This window comes from Eurypyga helias, unplaced genomic scaffold (assembly GCF_000690775.1).
Source record: "Eurypyga helias isolate BGI_N326 unplaced genomic scaffold, ASM69077v1 scaffold11107, whole genome shotgun sequence".
Lineage (NCBI taxonomy): Eukaryota > Metazoa > Chordata > Aves > Eurypygiformes > Eurypygidae > Eurypyga > Eurypyga helias.
The window spans coordinates 18,904-37,941 of NW_010262310.1; the positions used below are offsets into that span (position 1 = coordinate 18,904).

Consider the following 19,038-nt stretch of genomic DNA (forward strand, 5'->3'; position numbering starts at 1 on the left):
AGGTTTGTGTTTTCTAAATGGGGAAATGGTTCACTAATTAGGACGGGTGGCTGAGGGCAGAGCACAAGGGATGCTTTAGGACATCATGATCTACTAGCACACGGCCCACGACGTGAGAAAGGCTACGCCAGTGGCATTCACGATGCACGAAATGTGACTGCTTTACACAATGAAATCTACTGGCTATTCCTGCGCCACGCCTTCACGACCTCATGCTTTCCCAGGGTATTTTGTGTGTATTTTACACACATACATACAAAAAATAACAATATGGAAGGAATTTCCAGTAGTTTGAAAGGAATGTGTTCCCGCAAGTCAGACTTGGGGTGTTATTCCCTCCTGTTCCGTGCGAAGGGAATGCGATTCCCGCTGCTCCTTCCACCAGAAGCCAACAGATCCTGCAGATCCTCTGCCAAGTACGCCCCTCCTGGAGGGCTGCAATGAGTCCCTCAGATCACCAGCTTCTCAACGCTTAAAGCACTCGTTTCATCCTCTTCATTTGAGCCAAAATACCCAGGGAGGTCGATCATCTGCTGCTCTGCTTCCGTCAAGCCAAAAGTAGTATTATCATAAAAGGCAAACTCAGGGTCCAAGGGGAAGCTCTGGCACTTGTCCCGTCGGTACTGGGCAGGGCTTACACTTGGGCCTCTCTGGGAATTATCTTTGCCAGCCGAGCCTGCTTCCTTCCGCCACACACCTCTGGGGTTAGGTGAAGGCCCCCTCTTACTTCGCCCAGGCTCAGGCTTATCGGCTGCCTTCTCCTGAGCAGCAGGCTGGCGGTCAGTGACCACGTCCAGCTTCTTCACTGGGGGACCCGCCCTGTGGTGGCACTTTGTGCCGTGGCCCTGCGGTTCGCACCCCAGCACAGTGCTGTGGGGCTGATCCAGCTTTTCGCAAGTCGGGTTGGCGTTTCTTGATTTTGGCCGCGTCCTGTCCTCCAAACCCTGGTCCCATGTTCTGGTCCTGGAGTTGTAGAGGGGAGTCTGTCGGGGGGTGAGGGTGGACATGCTTCTCTCTCTGAAAGGCCTGGCCTTTTTAGTTTCATGGAAACTGGCTGTTCTTCTAAACTGCGGGTTTCTGTGACAGCCCCTCTCAGACAAGTCCCCTCTGTTATCCTGGTGCTTGAAATGAGCTCTTCTTATCAGGGTCTGGGTAGGGCTCATTGCAGGATTGGCCTGTGAGAATGGAAAATCCAGCCTAGGGTGAGAGCCTTCCCCTGGGAATTTGGGGTGACTGGCCGGCTGGTCCAGAAATGGAGATTTGATCCGGAATTTGTTTGCAGCTGCCTCCTCTTGGTTTTCCCCGCTGAGGGGAAGCATCGTGGTGGCTCCAACAACCGTGTCTGTGAGGGGATTTTGAGAGACGTGGTACACCTTGGTGGTCTCAGTCAGGCCTTTCTTCTTCATCTCTTTCAGCTGCTGCTGCGCGAGGCGGTAGCTGAAAATCGGAGGGATTATTTTTTGGGCGTTTGGCTGAAAGTTCTCACTTCCAGAGGCATCATCTTCTTGGGCAAATTGGAGACTTCGCCTGTAGGTCAGAGGAATGTTAACAGGGGCATCCCCTCCTTCTGCAAAGCTGTCCCGCTGCTTGTTGCCTTGGCAAATGTTCTCTTCGTCAGAGTTTTTCCGGAAGCCAGGGGAATGGACAGAGTTTCGGCGGACGGCGGTGCTGCACTTCTGAGCTCTGCAGAGCTTCCTCCAGAGGGTGATGAGAACGGTGGCAAAGATGATGAACAAGCACAGTGAGATACCTGTGATGGTGACTATATTATTTGCTTTCTGGTCCTCTCCTGGCTGGACAGAAGGTGGGGTGGGAGGCTTGATAGCTGTAATAAAGAGCACACATCTGTCAGATTCCACTGTCATCAGCATTTTGGTATTTTAGGATGGATACTTTACTACAAATTAAAAATACCCAATTAGTGCAGTAAAGGAAGTTGTCAGCCATTAAAATTTTCTCGTTGTAGACGACTTGCTACTGATGACTTCAAACTGGCAGGAACAGATCTACTTGCCCATGGCAGGGGGGTTGGAACTAGATGATCTTTAAGGTCCTTTCCAACCCAAACCATTCTATGATTCTACTTACTTTAAACCAAGGCTCCCATAGACCTCTTAAATATAAACATTACTTTTCTGCCTGTTCTGCCATTTCCATAAAATGCTCTTAAATACATGTAAAACAGGATAACTACATTTGCCCTCCTTTATGAAGTAGATTAAGATTCCCTGGTGAAAAATGCCATAATAGGGGTAAAAATTACCCAAGCCAGGCTAGCACTTCAGGTGTCACTTTAAAATTATTTTTAGGATAGCTTAAGTGGGTGTGAGAATTGCCATGAGTTTGAAGAGCAGAGAGGTAGCAGTAGCAGGGGCAGTGTAACCTTTCCAAGCTGGCCTTTCAGGGTACTTCTTCCACCACTGCCTGGTGTCACAGCCCCAGAGGACCAAACCTTCCCCCCTCCACAGCAAGCTCCCAGCTGAGAAGGCCGTTGCTCTGGTTCCCCCGGCATTCTAGTATTGACACTCCTGGTGGACTGGAGATGGGCCTTCAAACAGGGAAGAATATTCTGCAAACCTTTCTTCACTGAACAGTGGCCTGTAACTGAAACAGGCTCTCTAGGGAAATGGCCAAGTTCAAGGAATGTCTGGACGGCGCTCTTAGTCAAATGGTTTCATTCTAGGGAGTCCAGCGAGAAGCAGGGAGTTGGACTCCATGATCTTGATGCGTCCCTTCCAACTTGAGATATCCTGTGATTCTAACCTGCAACGTGAACATCTCAGAGCTTTCCACGGCCCTGTTTAAAATTCTCACCTGCCCATTGCACCACATTCCGTGGCTGAGCCAATGAGAAATTACTAGTTCTTTGGACGAGGTCTCTAGCATGGCAGGGGCAGCCCTGAGCACAATACAGCATGGTTGAAAGTGGATTAATTCGTTCAGCAGCTAATTTTAGTGTGTGTTCGCACTCCCCAATTTCTTGTGGTCAAAAATCAGCTCCTTAAGGCCATAAAAATGCTGTTGGAGGTCAAGGCTGCTCATTTTTAGTTGACAAGAGCTGGCCACAAAGTTGCAGGCTCAAACTGAGTCACTTAATAACCCTGTCCCAGCCTTTAGTTTTATCCAGAACCCAAAGCCTTCCATCAGAGTGAGAGTTTGCTGTAAAACCTGCCAGCTGCTCCTGCCTGCACCACAGTGACTATCCAGTCACCGGAAATGTGTCTGCAGAAGAACGAGAAGCAGACACCATGTACTGCTCGTAACCCAGAAAAACACCCATTCAACAGCGAGCTGGTAGCACCAGGTGTGCAGGATGCACAAACGCAGTGATGAACACAGACCAGAAGGTCTTGGGCTGCTACAGTAACAGATGTACAGGGTGATGGGTGGTCAGGAAACCCATTTGTTTTATTCAGGGCTACCCGACAGCCCCAAGACCTTTGAAAAATCCTGCTTGGGATTAACCTTGATCTTCGTGTCACTCTGAGAGCTCAATATCAGCATAAAGAATCAGCCTGCTGAAACTTTTTTGAAGGATCCCTAAGACTTGCATTCAGCCCAGTGCCCCCACGCCCAGAGCACGGAGTGCTGCCATTCTGGGGGCCTGAGCCAGGGAGTGAACACGCTGACCTCAGGGGAGAAGGCAGGGCCCATGTTTGCCCAGTTCAGTACCACGAGAGCAGAGCAATTAATTCATTGCTCATCCTTCTCTCAGTCCCACGGTTATTTTCTAAAGACTCCATTTTATACCTGTAATGCACACTGTGCTCTATCATTTGGAGTAGAAAGCTAGCAGCAAAGAGCAAGGTTCGAAAGAGGAATTAGTCAGGTTTGCTTCTTTCCATCTCATCTACCTCTGCCCCCAGACTGTGTGCTGGCTTCGTTCATTCAGCCATTTGCTCCATCTGCTGGACTAATGACTGAAAACATAGATATGCTGAAAAAAAGCTTTCCAGCTTTAGCAAGGTTCAGACAGTCGGGGGGGAGTGGGAAGGGTGACACTCTCAGCCTGAGATCAGGCAGCAGGCGAACAGCCTAGCATGTAAGTATCAAGTCGCTTCTTGAGCAACCCAAGATTCAATGAGATGAAATCACGCAGCTGATTCTGTAAAGGAAGATGCCTGATGCGCAAGCAGGAGGATTAGAAACCATGTGCAAGAGAGAAGCAAGGTAATCCCTCCAGATGATCCCACGGCAAGGGATGCAGATGCAGGCCGCCTGTGCATCTGCGTTTTCTACGCATAAACACTATTTATTATCCCAGGGACCCGGCTGGAATCTGAGGCTTCTCCAGATCTGCTCATCACATCAGGCAGTAACTCCAGCCAGACTGCCATGGCCGTGTGCACTGTATGTGCACAGGACAGCTGACCTTCCTGGAAACTATCAAATGCCTTACACAGTTGCACACGGGCACGGAAAGCGTGGCACCTCCAAGAAGCGCTAGAGGGGCCTGTCACTTCTATGCATGTAAAGCCAGATGTGCACCCAAATCAGGTGCCAAGCACGTGCTTCGCATGTGTGGACCCCTCTGCGGTCAGGTCTGCGCACCCGGATTGCTCTCTGAGTTTGAGGAGGGGGGTGAAACCAGCCGTCAAGCAGCCAAGCCAAACACTATGCCTACAGAAATACCCCTCCAGCAGGAGGCATGGAATAGCACAGCTCAGTATTGGCTTTAGAAAAACACCAACACCCCACTGCGTTTTGCTGGTGGCATCACTGCTTGCAGCAGTCCGGTAGTTTGGCACAGAGAAGACAACTAGCACTAGAGCAGGGCATTAGCTCTAAGCTGGGTCCCTAAACACCCGACTTGTTCCTCTCTGCTTACACTCACAGCTTTACAAAATAAGCAAACCCACAGAGCCAGCACTTTCCAGTAATTAAAAATATGAGACACCTTAACAACAAACTGTTAAAACATCCCAAGTGCTGCACCAACACTGACAAAATGGAATACCTGGCTCGATGGAATGTAACATTTAATATTTTCCCTTCACCCGACCTTTTGTCCAGTACCAACCCGTTCCTTACAGTGCTCCACAATACATTTCTGTCCTGCCTGTACACTTCTGAGGCTTGCATTCAACAAACACCTTACTGGTTCTGGCCAACACCTCCATAATAGAAGTAGTCCTGCCTTTTTCCTGCTCCAGCTACACATTCTCCCCCTCTGCTGCCCTTCCCTTTTCAGTGGCACAAGCAGTGTAATGGCTAGGTGATAAGCAACTTTCCCACAACCACAACTCTCCATTTTTAGCTGGATCCATTCCATTTCTCCGCACTGTGCTTTTGCCAGCACGAGGGGTAAGGCATTGCTCACTTCGTAGCACATTAAAGTATCTGTTAAATTACAGCCAACAGCTGAGAAGCCTCCACAGTCCCTGTGCACCTTCCCTTCCCCATCCCTGCCACCTGTGGGACATGACCACATTGGAGCTTGTAGATCAGCCAGTTTCTGAGCAGATGGACCTTCAGAGCCTCTTGGCATCAGCACCCTCCTTTTCAGCAGGGCGTTTGCAAGAAGCAAAAGATTTGCATGGATTGAGCATCACTGCCCCATTAAAGGGGCCGTTTTTCCTGCCCCTCGCACTGGCTGCAAGCACCCAGTTATGGTGCTGGCACAGCCCCATCCTGCCTCACCAGGGGCCATGCGGCTGCTGTAACCACCTCTTGCCCTACAGGAGGCTCAGGTCTCCTGTACCTGCACCCATTTGCCACCCTCCAGCACTAGCCAGCCTGCCCTGACACCAGCCAACAGCAGTGGGAGGCTGGAGCAGGGGGAGACCTGGCATTGCCACCTCAAAACACCCCAGAATGAGAACCCCACACCACAGGTCCCATCCAAAACCAGCCTTCTTTTAATAGGTTTTCACTTTGCAATAGGTTTCCATTGCCTGAAGTCTTTGGCCTTCAGTACTGAGTATATCTCACTGCCCTAAGATCTCTCCTCCAGCCCCTTCCCACGCCCTGGACATGCTGGAGATTTAAAACCCCTTCTATGGCCCACACAATATGCAGAAATCTCCTTCAGCCTTGGAGCCCTACTGCCAGCTGTCCCACATACGCTTGTAGGATCCCACCCTACTACATCAACTGCTGAAATATGACACCCCTCCCAAAATTAATATGACTGAAGGAGAGACTGGATGCTCCCATTTTACAAGCCCATTCTAATAACAGGCCTTTTCCTTTTGCCAGGGCAGACACACAACCACGGGGAAGAGGACAGCAGAGCTACATACACAAACACTCCTCCAGCGAACACAGGGAAGTCTCCCTCGGTGATCCGGCGCAGCCTGGTTTTGCTGGCGAGGAGGTGAGACACTCTCGGAAGCGCTCCCGGACACCATCCCCGCAGGTGACGCTGCAGGGGCTCCAGGGCTGCCACGGGCTCCAGGTTTCTGCAAACACACAAGCTCACAGAAATAAGATACGTCTGCCTCCTTACCTTTAAAGCCATCTATGTTCTCTTAAGGAAAACTGCAATAAACAATCAAACAATGCAAACAGCAACACTAAAAGAGCAAGCAGCATCCAAGGACCTGCTCCTGTTCCCATCAGAGTCTGGGGCAAAGCTCCCACGGTTTGTTTTCCTTTTTTTGCTCCAGTGCCAGCCAGCAACACAGCAGTCAGTCAACTGGCAGGCAGGTTCTGCCTGGAACAACAGCAAATGGAAATTAATCCACAAATCTTTGGAATGGGATGGCAGTTTATATGTTCATCCAATTCCTGCCTGACAAATAGTGCTTTTACAGCAGGATAACTTCATTGACTTAAGTGTAGTTACTCCTGATTTATATGATTGTGAAAGGAGGATAAGCCTACAAGGCCTAATGAAATGGCAATATTGGTTTTTCTCTTTATTATCTTCTCAGCACACAAACGTGTTATTGAATCATTCATTTGACAGCTTACAGGCCCCTATTGTTTTATTGCTTATGGTTAGGCAATTAACTCAAGATGAAATTTTGTAGGCTCATTTATTTATTTTAAGTGGAGGCAGACTCAGGTTCTAATGCTACCTCAAACATGATCATTTTTTAATGTGTAATGAAATCACTCTTTTGCTTAGACAACATCCTCATCCAGTGCTCAACACGCAAACTTTACAGCAGTGAGAACCCAGAGACAGAAAGGGACCGCTCCTGCCCATGTCTGACAGCTGTGACACTGCAACAGGACCATGACTTTAAATGCCAAACCAATGCATGAGTCCAGGTGCAACCTCTAAGGACAAATACCTTGGGGACCCTCCTATGGGTCAGTAGACTCAGTGACCTGGCTTTGAAATGGGCCAGAAAGAAAAACAATAGACCACTTACTCCATTTCACCACTCACAGATTAAGTGGAAAATCACAATATGTAGATCAGTTTTGCTAAAGTTTGCTTTTTTAAATAATTTATAGTGCTGCTACTGCCAACACATCATGATCTTTAATTTTCTTATGCTGTTGCTTTGCTGCTAGCATGTCACTGAGCTCCTGATCAGCCAACAATTTATGATGTTAAAGGACTAGACTGTTGCATGACTAGAAATGGCTTTATGATTTCACGTTACGTTGGCTGCTGTATTGTTCATAGCATGTTATTATTTTTAAAGGTCTTGACCAAAAGTAAATACAGCTGTGTTGTAATAAACATGAAATTTTAACTGTTTTGGGCCCTGTCCTACAGATTTTTGTGAGCACGCCAGCATGAATAACGTTAACGCGAGCAGCGTGACTGAACCAGCGGGGCTGCTCTCCCACGTGCTGGTACTCACTTGCATTGCAGGATGGGGCCCGGAGGTTTTGAGCTCACACTCCCGCTGTTAGCCAAGGCTGCAAGGCCTGTGTGGGCACATACTCACACATCTGTCTGCATGCACGTTCCAGTACACCTGCCTTGCCTAATGCAGAGTAGAGATGCACATGGCGCTGACGCTCCAGTGGTGCTGCCGTCTTAAGCCCCCACCAAGTGACCTCCCCGGCTATTTGCCGCTGACGCTACTGCAATATTGCGATATCCATAATCCCAGGCTGTCTTTGTGCACCTCTCTGCTTTCACCCCTCTGTCTCTGGAGCTGGAGAGCTGCTACATCTGGGAAGAGGAGCCCAGAGGCAGGCTGAGCTTTGCAACTTTTCCTCCAGTTTGCAGCCGCACCAGTTCCCAGTAAAGTGCAAAATGGATTGAGACTGGATGGTGTCAGGAGGAAAGGCCATCAGGATGCCAAGGAGGGGGCCACTGGGGATATCTTTTCAGGTAAGAAGTCCCTCAAAGATACAGACCCTGGACTGTTGCAAAGTCACATCAGCTCATGAGCAAAGCTATTAGTGAGGGCTGCAAGAAAAATGGCCATAATCAGCAGTCAGTCAAGGGCGCACTGATCCCTCCTCCAAAAGACTTCCATGGTATCACAGTATTTGGGGTTCTCACGACACTTTTCCTCATATCAGTACCTTTAAAGACTCCAGCAGTGTCCCTCATCCCTGGCAGGGGTAGGGAGGCTCGCTGGAAAAGCTCCCACTTCCTTGTAGATTATTTTATGTGAGCAGCTTGGAGAGTCCCTGCCCTAAGTTCCAGTGCGTGAGCTACCCCACTTCCCTCTCTCCACATTCCCTGCTCATTGCAGCTTCTGTTAATTACAGTCAGATACAGAGCCAGACCCAGAAAGGTTCCGTTTGCTTCCAGTCCTAACACTGGTGAGAGCGGAGGGTGCTCAGCAGCCTCCGCACCGATGCCTGTTGGGCTTCAACATACAACATTCAGGATGAGTAATTTTCTAACTCTGACGTCAAAGCTACAATGTACCCATTGCTCTGGGGCACTTTTCACTGACTTTGCTTCAGCTGAGGGCAAGAGTTCCTTAGCAGAAACACTTGGCATCCATAGCTTTGGGGCTAAGAATATGCACCTTAAGCAGCAGGAGAGCAGGAAATGCTCCCGCTCCCATGAAAGACTGGAGATTTAAACTCCTGCAACTTGCTCCGCAACCTCCTGCAATGATTAGGATGCAAAAGAAAATGAAGCATAGTTTATTCTCCCCCAAGGAAATGAAATGATTAACCTCCATTTAAGACGAACAGTTCCAAAGCGCCAGGGGAAAAACCAGAAGGTATGCACTGCAAACTAGCTCTAATAAGTACGAATTTTTTTTTTCACATACAATTGAGGAATCAATTATCAACGTCTAACTGATGAGTTAGTTTGAAATAGCTGACAGTTGGCAGATCTGCCAACATGAAAGATAACTGCAATTAACCGCGTTAATCGTTGCTTTGCATAAATATCTCCCCTCAAATTTCTGTGTTCATAAGGCTTTGAGCATGGAGTGCTATCCGACGGCACAGTCAGCGAGGGATGCTCAGCAGCATCATCCTTCCAGCCTCACACCCATGACTGTCCGAAGCACTTCAACAAGACCAGCTATATGGGACAAAATTGCTAATTATTTACAGTCCCATGTAAACGGCTACGCTAGCCAGGGGGGTTGCAGGGTATCTGTGGAAGCTGGGATTGGCTTTTAGGTCCTGAGATTGGGTGTACACACATGGCATTGGTGTTTGGGTAAGACCTGGGAAAACACCATTCTCACTCGTTCTGTGTTTCTCTGTTCCCATGGAAAGGAAGCCTGGGGGCACTGAAATGGTGGCATGCTCCAACAGGTTGCTAATTTGGACAACGTAAGGACGAGGATCCCTTCAAAGGAAGAAACCCTAGACTCTGCCTGGGCAAATTACAATCTTTTCCCCACAAACAGAATGGTGGAGGCGCAGCCTAACAATGTTTTTTCAGAGGCAGAGAGCTGCCTCAGTGAGTCCATAACACCTGATTTATCCCTAAGATGCTGAGGTGTGGAGATGAAGCATTCACAGGAGAAGCGGATGGGGCACAAACCAGCCCCGGCATACACGGATCCCCTGCAACTGTCTGTTTCTAAATAAATGCAAGCCAGGTATGGATTCAGGCAACAGAGCTAATTGGTTCCCAGATTTTCCTACAGATAGGCAGGTCTGATTCATACCGTCATATTCAGGGAGGAAGAATTTGATCGAAGTCATATATCCCTGCCTGACCCTTCTGATCACTTTTCCCTTCCGAAGTCTTCCCCTACTTTCCTCTTTCCAAAAAACTTATGCTCTCCTGACCTCCCAATAGGGTTGGGGTTTTTTTTGCCAGTTAGCAAAAATCAGATGAACAAAATTAGTCTCTGCTGTCGGCAAGTGCAAGAGACTTCACTGGGAGTCACACCAAAGTTGAAACTGGTCTCCAGAGTATAACTAAGAACTGTAGAAGAAAGTTAATTAACACTGGAAATATGAAGAAAATATGCCCAGTTGTAGCATTACTGACTAATTTTCTCAGTTTCATCCCGAATGTTTTAAGTGGGATACAGGCTAGGACATGGAATATCCTCCTAAGGAGTGCAGAAGTCTCACTGCTGGGGACACTTAAATCCCAAATGAGCAAAGCACAGAACAAAGCGTTGAAAAGAATGAGCCTGCAATGCATCTCTTGCGGGGTAAGATGATCTAACGGAGTTTCCTACCTCAGACATTCAAACAATTCCATCAAACACAGGGAAAAAATTAGCTGCATGACTCCCTCTAAGTCACCTGTGTGAAACACTTAACACCGCACTGAGATGAATGAAGTGACTCACATCTCACTGTTATTTTTTCACAGGTTCTCCAGCCAGAGTCTACAAAACGCTGCACAAGTGCTGGCTCACATTTAATAGACTTATTCCCCACCTTTAATAGATATATTCAGTCTCAGATAGCACAACCTTTTTTGCGTCACTCATTCTGAAGCTGATAGCCTGGGCTGGAAGAGCTGCTGTCCTGGCCCGCTCAGGGCCACTGGTAGCCTTCACCTTCCTACTCCAGACACAAGCCAGATTCCTATTACACAGGCTGGACTAAACCTGGCTGGGATGAGCCGTAAAGAGCAGGACTGACAATGGGAATATAACAATGAAACTGATGCCTAATCTATGGAAAATGGGTGTGGCAAATAATCTGGTTTTATCTCATCCTCTGTGGTTTGGATGAAGATAATTTTAATGATTTAGGAGCTTTGATCTTTTCAAGATGGTATCTCCGCTTCACAATAACAGAGCATACGCTAAATGAAGTAAGAACTGGCTGAGTGACACATTTGATATCCATTTGTCAACAGAAAACCATCATTGAGTGGGAATGCATTTGGAGAGATTCCAAAGGGATCAGTGTAAGGCTCAGTCCTGTACAACGCTTGCCTAGCTGACATGAAAATAAATATAAAACCATCACTGTGAAAATATGTCACTCCTGCGATGACATAAGTATGTAGTACAGTTTGACATAAGTAGACAGTGCAGCTGTACGACGCAATGTAGGTTACTTGCTAAGTTAGGATAAATCAAGCAAAGTAGATTGTAAATCAGGAAGATGTAAAATGTAGGAAGAAGGAATACAGATTCCACCTGCAGGATGGGAGATTACATACTGAAAGGCCATACGCAAAAACACCTCAAAAGGAGTTTACAGGGTAAAAGTTATGGCAAAATTTCCACTAATGCAATCAGTGGGAATTTAGGCAGGGGAGCAGTAAGATCAAGGGACATCGGTGAGGAGGACGTCAGAACACAGCACCCAAAGCTGGTAACCCTGTCATCAAATAAAAGGACTGTTTAAAAAAACGCAAATGAAGCCCCAAAAAAATGGAATTGGAGCCAAAAAGAGTCATAAAATTAATCAAATCCTGAAGAAAATACCTTCAACTAAAGACACAATCTTTTCAGTTTATTAAAAAGAACACTGAGATTATCCGGACGACTGAGATGATCTGGATGTGCAAACACCTTCGTGGGGGGATGACAGTGGCCAGCTGTCTCTAGCAGAGAGCAGCAGTCACTGAGTCAGTAACTAAAGGATTAAGCTAGATGAGCTTTAGTTATGAAAGAGACAGTTTCCCTTTAAAAAAAAAAAAAAAATCAGAGCAGAGTATTGAGAGAAATTACCAGAAGGGTCCGTTTTCTGGTGCCTTCAACAAAAGCCTGGATAACTCACTGAAGGGTAAGTGGCAGTCGAATGCGAAGACTAGCTGTGGGACTCAGCAGCAGGCTAAGTGGATGAAAGTGATGGGTCGTGGTGCACAGGAGCCCAGACTACAGAATTTATCACCTCTCCTTGCCTTAAACTGGGCGAGTGCAGGGATCCCAAAGCAGAAAATAACGGACTTGTGGAGGGATGACTGTTGTGCCAGCAGCCGCACGTTTTGCGTGAAGAGCTATCAGGGATCTAGGTCTATGCGCAGTGCCCTGCAGCAGGGTGAGACACACTCCTGAGCCCTGGAGAGGGCTTTCCGGAACAGCCAGGAGGCACACGGCCGTCTCCGGCAGCACAGGTTCACTCTGCCCGTGGTGGCTTCAGGCTGATGCACCCCTCCCTGAACACCCCACTCCTTTCAAATGCTGCCTGCGGGCTTTGAAGTCTCGCAGATACAGGCACGAAGTCAGATGCGCTGCAGTTCTAATTAATTTCAGGTTGACATTTTATTTACGGCTACACGGCGTGGTTTCGCTTTCATCGGCTTTGTGGATTTGACACTTCTAACTTGGCAGCTATTGACTTAACTCTGTACTTCACAGGCACAGCCTGATTCTTTCGACTGCAGTTGTAAGGATGGTGCTATCGGGGAACCCAAGGAAACAAAGCAGATTGCAGGGAGTCATTGCTTAAGGTGGATTTCATCAATTAAAACAGTCAAATATCGGGCACAGAAACATATCTATGTCATATCCTAGGTATTCATCTGTCAGCGTAATTATCTAGATCGCATCAGTGTAGCATACCACCCAAGCACAGAGAAAGAATTAGAATTCGCTCTTCCTTTCTCCTTGAGAATTATCTTCATTAAGAAAATAATATGCTTTCATTTTTCGATAGACTTTCTTACACCAGCGGAAGAGAGAGAATGCCAACAGGGAAGGCAGATGGGAAGTTAAGATGAAGAGAAGAACTACGTACCATGTTTGGCATATGGTGAAAATAGAGGTCATTTTTAGTACAGTGTTAATTAAAGTGCTAACAGTTTTAGAATTTATGAAATGGTACAACGTAGAACCACATGACACTGGGAACCTAATTAAGGTAGGCTGTGTCTGGACTGTGTGCTATGGAGCATGTCCTACACTCCTGTCTCCTGGTGACCTCCCTCAGAGACCTGCCCATGAAGCGCAATGACCCTTTTTTGGCTCAAGTTCCTGCACTTCCTTTTCAGCGAGACCACGGTGGGGAGGTGTAGAAAATGGTGAAATCTCAAACCTTTCAACCCAAACTCTTTGAAGTGCTTACGTGGGAAAGACTAATTCATTAGATATGGACACAAGCCTGCTCCAAATGACAACATCCACTCTTCCATTCCAGGGTGCAGGTAACACAACCTAACCCAAACTCAATCCCCTTGTGCACATACAGCCCATCCCTCACTATGGCTGCCTTCCACAAATGAGGGATGAAGAGGACATCCGGCTCATCTTCCTCTGTCACGTTGCTGTGATTTGTAAATTCTGCCAAACCATGGACTGCCACCTCTGGAGCTACATCTGCATAAGATGCATGGATATGGATTGAATGTACAGACATTCCTTAAACAGGGCTGAGGAATGGGCTGAAGCTGTGTCTTGTGACCATACTTAACGTGATCACTCCTTAACCACCATCTTTCATTCTCCTGAACATGTTTTTGCCTTCTGTCAACCCACTCTCTCCCAGACCATGCCTGGTCCTGGCCCAAAGGACTGTACAGACCACAGACTGTCCCTAGTTGGGAGTCTGTATGATTCTAATCTTCTGTGGAAGAAAAAGTTTAGCTACATGAATTTACTGATTCACGGGTTAGAAAATGCACCCTGGTCTGTTTTAAGCAGCAGCAGAGCCATGTCTTGAAAGGCTGCCTGAAAAACCTGCAAGCTGTCCAAGTGACATGACGGTGTCTTTTGCTATGGCCAAATCCTGATTCATCTCACCAAAATTAGTGTATCTATCGGGTAAGATTCTACACCTCTACAGCAAATGAGCTAGAGAAAAAGAAATCCAGGTGAGGATTCAGCCCATGTATCTGTTATACCCATAAATGACCCTTGTGAGATGCCTGCTTCTCTTGACTAAAAACCTAGACAGCTACTTATGTTAGACCCTTGGCTTTTAGACACTTAAATGTAGGTTAAGACTAATCTGTCCTACCTTTGGTGTCTCCAGTGAGCTACATCTACTGCAGTAGCTTCTTACCTCACTGAGATCCAAGGTTCAGTTTTAACTGGACTGGTTAGATACATCATTCAGAGTGCCCCAAATGGTTTTCACAGAATCACAGAATGGTTTGGGTTGGAAGGGACCTTAAAGACCATCTAGTTCCAACCCCCCTGCCATGGGCAGGGACACCTTCCACTAGACCAGGTTGCTCAAAGCCTCATCCAGCCTGGCCTTGAAGACCTCCAGGGATGGGGAAGTTTTGGCTGGTACTTAGTGTTAACCTAGTGCAGTTTTAAGCTACCACAATGGAATTTGCTACCAAAAGTTCTTGTGTATGCCTCTATATAACAATCTATTTCATCGGGTTCCCATCTGCATGGCATTACAACTGTTTGTCTGGTGCAGGAGACCCGAAAAGTAGCTATTCAATAGGGGACAACACAATCAAACCTATTTATCATTACCCATGTTGCCTTGCAAGAGTGTTCATTCTGGTTAAAAGAGGACAAAACATCAGTACAAACCTATATTCCTTTGGATCATCACACACTCCTTAACTCTTGTTGGGAAATGGCTTCGGTTTGAGAAATTAAAGAGGTCAAAGCAGTATTTGTTCTTCCCCACATCAAACAAAGTGCAGTTAAAGTCTGTCCTGTTGTCTCCTGGGTGAAGGGTGTTTTCATACAGCCAAGATGTTCTTTGACTAGGATGCTTGAGAGCCTCTTTATAGACGGCGATTTTTCCGCTGACAGAAGTGCACGGTGGAGAGACTACGAAGACCTGAACCAAAGTTTTGCATGTTGCTTCTGGTACCACAACCAGTCTGTATCCAAATTTGTGGAGGAGATCTATGGGTCCAATGGAGGCAATGATGGAGTGAGTTTCTAACGATTTCAGTAACACAGTGATGTATGTTTCTTGACCAACAGGTGGGCAATCAAACTCTACCCACTGAGATCTAGAGAGTGGGATACCTTTGCTAGTTCTAATGCCCAGAGTCTCATCAGAGCTTACTCTTGCAAATTCATAAAGGGTGCTGGTGAATATCACGTCCAGTGAAACCACTGTCTCGTTCACAGCACACAACCGCTCATTTGTAAAAAGTCCAACCTGAAGGGAGCTCCCAAGCACCTCTGAACTCTTGTTCAAATCAATGTGAAATACAGGCCAATCCACATGGAGGGTGGACATGCTTGTTCTGTTCCAAAGGGCAGCACTGCCGTTGTCGCTGGGAGAGACCATTCTGAACAAGAAGTCCCCAGCACTCTTGAAATGGAAACACTCAAACTCTACCGTGCCCTGGGACTGATTTGCTAGAAGCTGTTTTCTTGCAATTATCTTGTTGGTGCTGGCATCTAGCAACAGGATGGACAGCTGCTGTGCTGTCACATTACCACCACTATAGTACTGATATTCCACAGACACTGTGTCATTGCTGAAGGCTACATGATCTGGGTGCTCCAACAGGAGATGCTCCGCTTCACCGAGAACTGAAAGGAAAACAGTTTCACAACAATATTAAGAGCCAAAGAGACAACTGATGGGTTATCTACCTTACAAAAGAAAGTGAAGATTTATAAAGTGTATATTTAAGAAGTGGTTCTCAAACTTTTTAAAGTGAATCACTTCACAACAACAAAAAAAAAAAAGGGTCCTAGGTACAGCAATTAAGCTCACCCCCTCTCCTTTGTGCAGGGACGTGGTGTGGAGCAGCTCAAAGTCCAATGCAGTAACGTGTTCAGGAAGGTTAAAAACAGGGTTAAAAAAAAAACCAAAAAAACAAAACACAGAAAGCTAAAAACACAACAAAAAAGATTCACAGAGAATTTTATTTATCAGATAGATACTCAAACTTCTCAATTTCTTTCACTTACAGAGTCTCAAAGTCCACTTCACAGTGGCCAGCTGTTGTTCCACTTACTTTAGCTATAATTTAGCAAAAAAGGGACAGTAGCTTCTTAATACAGAAACATGAAAAATGTCCCTCAAATTAAATAAAATAGGAAGTCTGCGTGATGGTTTTTGAAGCCTCTTCTCTTGCTCTGTCTTATGAATCTTTCATTTTGCTCATTTGCATCACAGAGACACTTGAGTGAAAGAGCTGAAAATAACAGTGATGGTGACTGCAGCACTTTTCTTGTCTCAGATGTGGTGCAACATGTCCAAATGACATCATTTCATTATAAATGGTGCAGTCTTTTTAAATGCACTTCTTGCACGACCATGTTTGTGCAAGTTGCCAAATTATCCTGAGACGTGCTATAACTAGTGGGGGTAGATGATATCTAAAGCAATGGATTGGGAAGATCACATTTCCGTTCTCAGCTCAGCTAGCTTTTCTGCGTTGCTTGAAACTTATTTCCGACATAGAAAGGTTATCTGAAAAATGGGAACTGCATACATCTATTCCAGACGCAGAATGTGCTGTGAGACATTTTTATTTAATTAATTGTCTGGGAAAAGGCTTCTGAGTCTTGGATGGAAGGTGCTACGGAAGTGTAAAACTTCAGTTAAAGCCATCCTTTCATAAGCGGTATCAACTAACAATACTTTGACTTGTTAAATCTGTTACACATGTCTTAAGCTTACCTCAAAGAAAGCTTTGCTGGAAAAACACTGCAACTGCCAAGGCAAGCACTCAGCAGTCAGGAGTAGCAGGGCTCATCTCACATAATATTAGACGCCTACCACTCTAAGCTTCAATTTGAGTTAGTCACCTTGGATTCACTTTCTTGTCAGCAGGGAAAATGTTTCAGGAAGAAATTAATCTGACCAGCTATAGACATTTACATCAGGGTGAGGCACAGTGTGCACAAGAGAAGACTATTACTCTCCACCAGCTGTAACACGTCCTTAAAATAACCAGCTCCAGCCACATCCATAAAGTCCGAATGAAGTGGCACACACAGTCTTACACATATAAATCATGCATAAACTCTTACATATATGTACTAACTCAATCTTTCATTTGCATGACTCAGGACTATTTTTTCCACAAGACGCTGCTTCATTGGCAGATGGATTGTGCTCATTACCAGAGGGCTCTTTTGTTCTCATTCTTCCATGGGTGGTCCCATGTATTATTGACTGCACACCATCCAAAATCCACCCTGATAACACAGAATTATTCATTTCCCCTATGGACTCTTCTATTGTGATCTTATCATAGTATATTACTGCATTAGAAATATTAATAAGTTTATCCTTCCCATATCGCCAAAAGATGTGGGGATATCACTATTCTTGTTTAGTGCATTAGGAACCAAGGCACAAAGGTGAAAACTGTCAAGTATCAACAAAGCGTGACTGCCCTGAGAAACCCAGGACCTGATTTTAAATACAACAGTCCTTCAGACATCCCAGGCGGGATCCCCTTGATCCCAGCTGTGGTGAGCACATGGCATCCCAGCAAACATGATCTCAGCTGGGACACTCAAGAGAGTAGGAAACAGACCTTCAATGTCTGTGAAAAAGTGGCTACGAATTGCCCAGCAACACATTAACCTCCCTCTTCATGTTTTGGTTCAGTCACCTGTGCCTGCCCACCAAGTCCTGTTCCTACTACCACCTACTGTCAGTATCTCTTGGGTACTACCCTAACTCCATTACCATGGTTCTCCTTGGTAACTCCTGCCCTTGTCTTACAGCTCTTCTACCTTCTGCTGTTCCTTGTGTCTGCAATTAATTCCAGCAAGTTTCCACTTTTCATGCTCACTGCTAGCATGGCAGTAGGGAGCACAGGACAAGCAACCCTACTTCCCGATATTATCCTGCACTTCAACCACAACAACCCCCTGCAATGCTACAGGCCTGGGGACGAGTGGCTGGAAAGCTGCCCAGAGGAAAAGGACCTGGGGGTGTTGGTCGACAGCCAGCTGAACATGAGCCAGCAGTGTGCCCAGGTGGCCAAGAAGGCCAATGGCATCCTGGCCTGTATCAGGAACAGTGTGGCCAGCAGGACCAGGGCAGGGATTGTCCCCCTGTACTGGGCACTGGTGAGGCTGCACCTCGAATCCTGTGTTCAGTTCTGGGCCCTTCACAGCAAGAAAAACACTGAAGGGCTGGAGCGTGTCCAGAGAAGGGCAATGGAGCTGGTGAAGGGTCTGGAGCACAAATATGAGGAGTGGCTGAGGGAACCGGGGGTGTTTAGCCTGGAGAAGAGGAGGATCAGGGGAGACCTTATCGCTCTCTACAACTACGTGAAAGGAGGTTGCAGAGGTGTGTGTTGGTCTCTTCTCCCAAGAAACAAGGGATAGGACAATAGGAAACAGCCTCAAGTGGTGCCAGGGGAGGTTTAGATTCTATATTAGGAAAAATTTCTTCACCGAAAGGGTTACCAGGCTTTGGAACGGGCTGCCCTGGGAAGTGATTAAGTCACCATCCCTACAGACATTTAAGAAGCATGTGGACAAGAGGTGTTGAAGGACATGGTTTAGTGGTGGTATTAGCAGTGCTCAGTTAATGGTTGGACTTGATGATCTTAAGAGTATTTTCCAATCTAAAAATTCTAGGATTCTAAATGTGGGGGAACTCTGCTGCCCTGGTCTGGCGTAGCACAGTGTTGTATGGGGTTGGCAACAGGAGCCAGCGGACAATGGGGCACACCTGCCTCTTCTGAGAACTTCATCACTAACTCATCTGCAAGGACTTAAATCTGGACCAAGTCTGGGCAATTCTTCATAAGGACAGCAGAAAGCATGTCGCCGGCCACTGTGAGAACGCTAACAAACACGAGCTTCCCACGGCTGTGTTAGTTTCACAGTGAAATGGTTGCAAGCTGCTGGGTTTTTATTTCTTTGAACATGGGCAAAATGATGC

General features: G+C 46.6%; 1 protein-coding gene across 2 annotated transcripts in view; it reads right to left on the bottom strand.

Moving 5' to 3' along the window:
- Positions 1-449: 449 nt before the first annotated feature.
- The window catches only part of THSD1 (thrombospondin, type I, domain containing 1), a 21,649-nt gene continuing 3,060 nt past the window's right edge, over positions 450-19,038 (bottom strand). Inside the window, exons 2-4 of one of the 2 annotated variants that reach the window (XM_010155675.1) lie at positions 14,745-15,710; positions 6,243-6,401; positions 450-1,825 (exon numbers count right to left, since the gene is read on the bottom strand). In XM_010155675.1, coding sequence (XP_010153977.1) covers positions 450-1,825; positions 6,243-6,401; positions 14,745-15,710 — 2,501 coding nt within the window. The remainder of the gene's footprint in view (positions 1,826-6,242; positions 6,402-14,744; positions 15,711-19,038) is intronic. The other variant, XM_010155676.1, reaches the window with a different exon arrangement.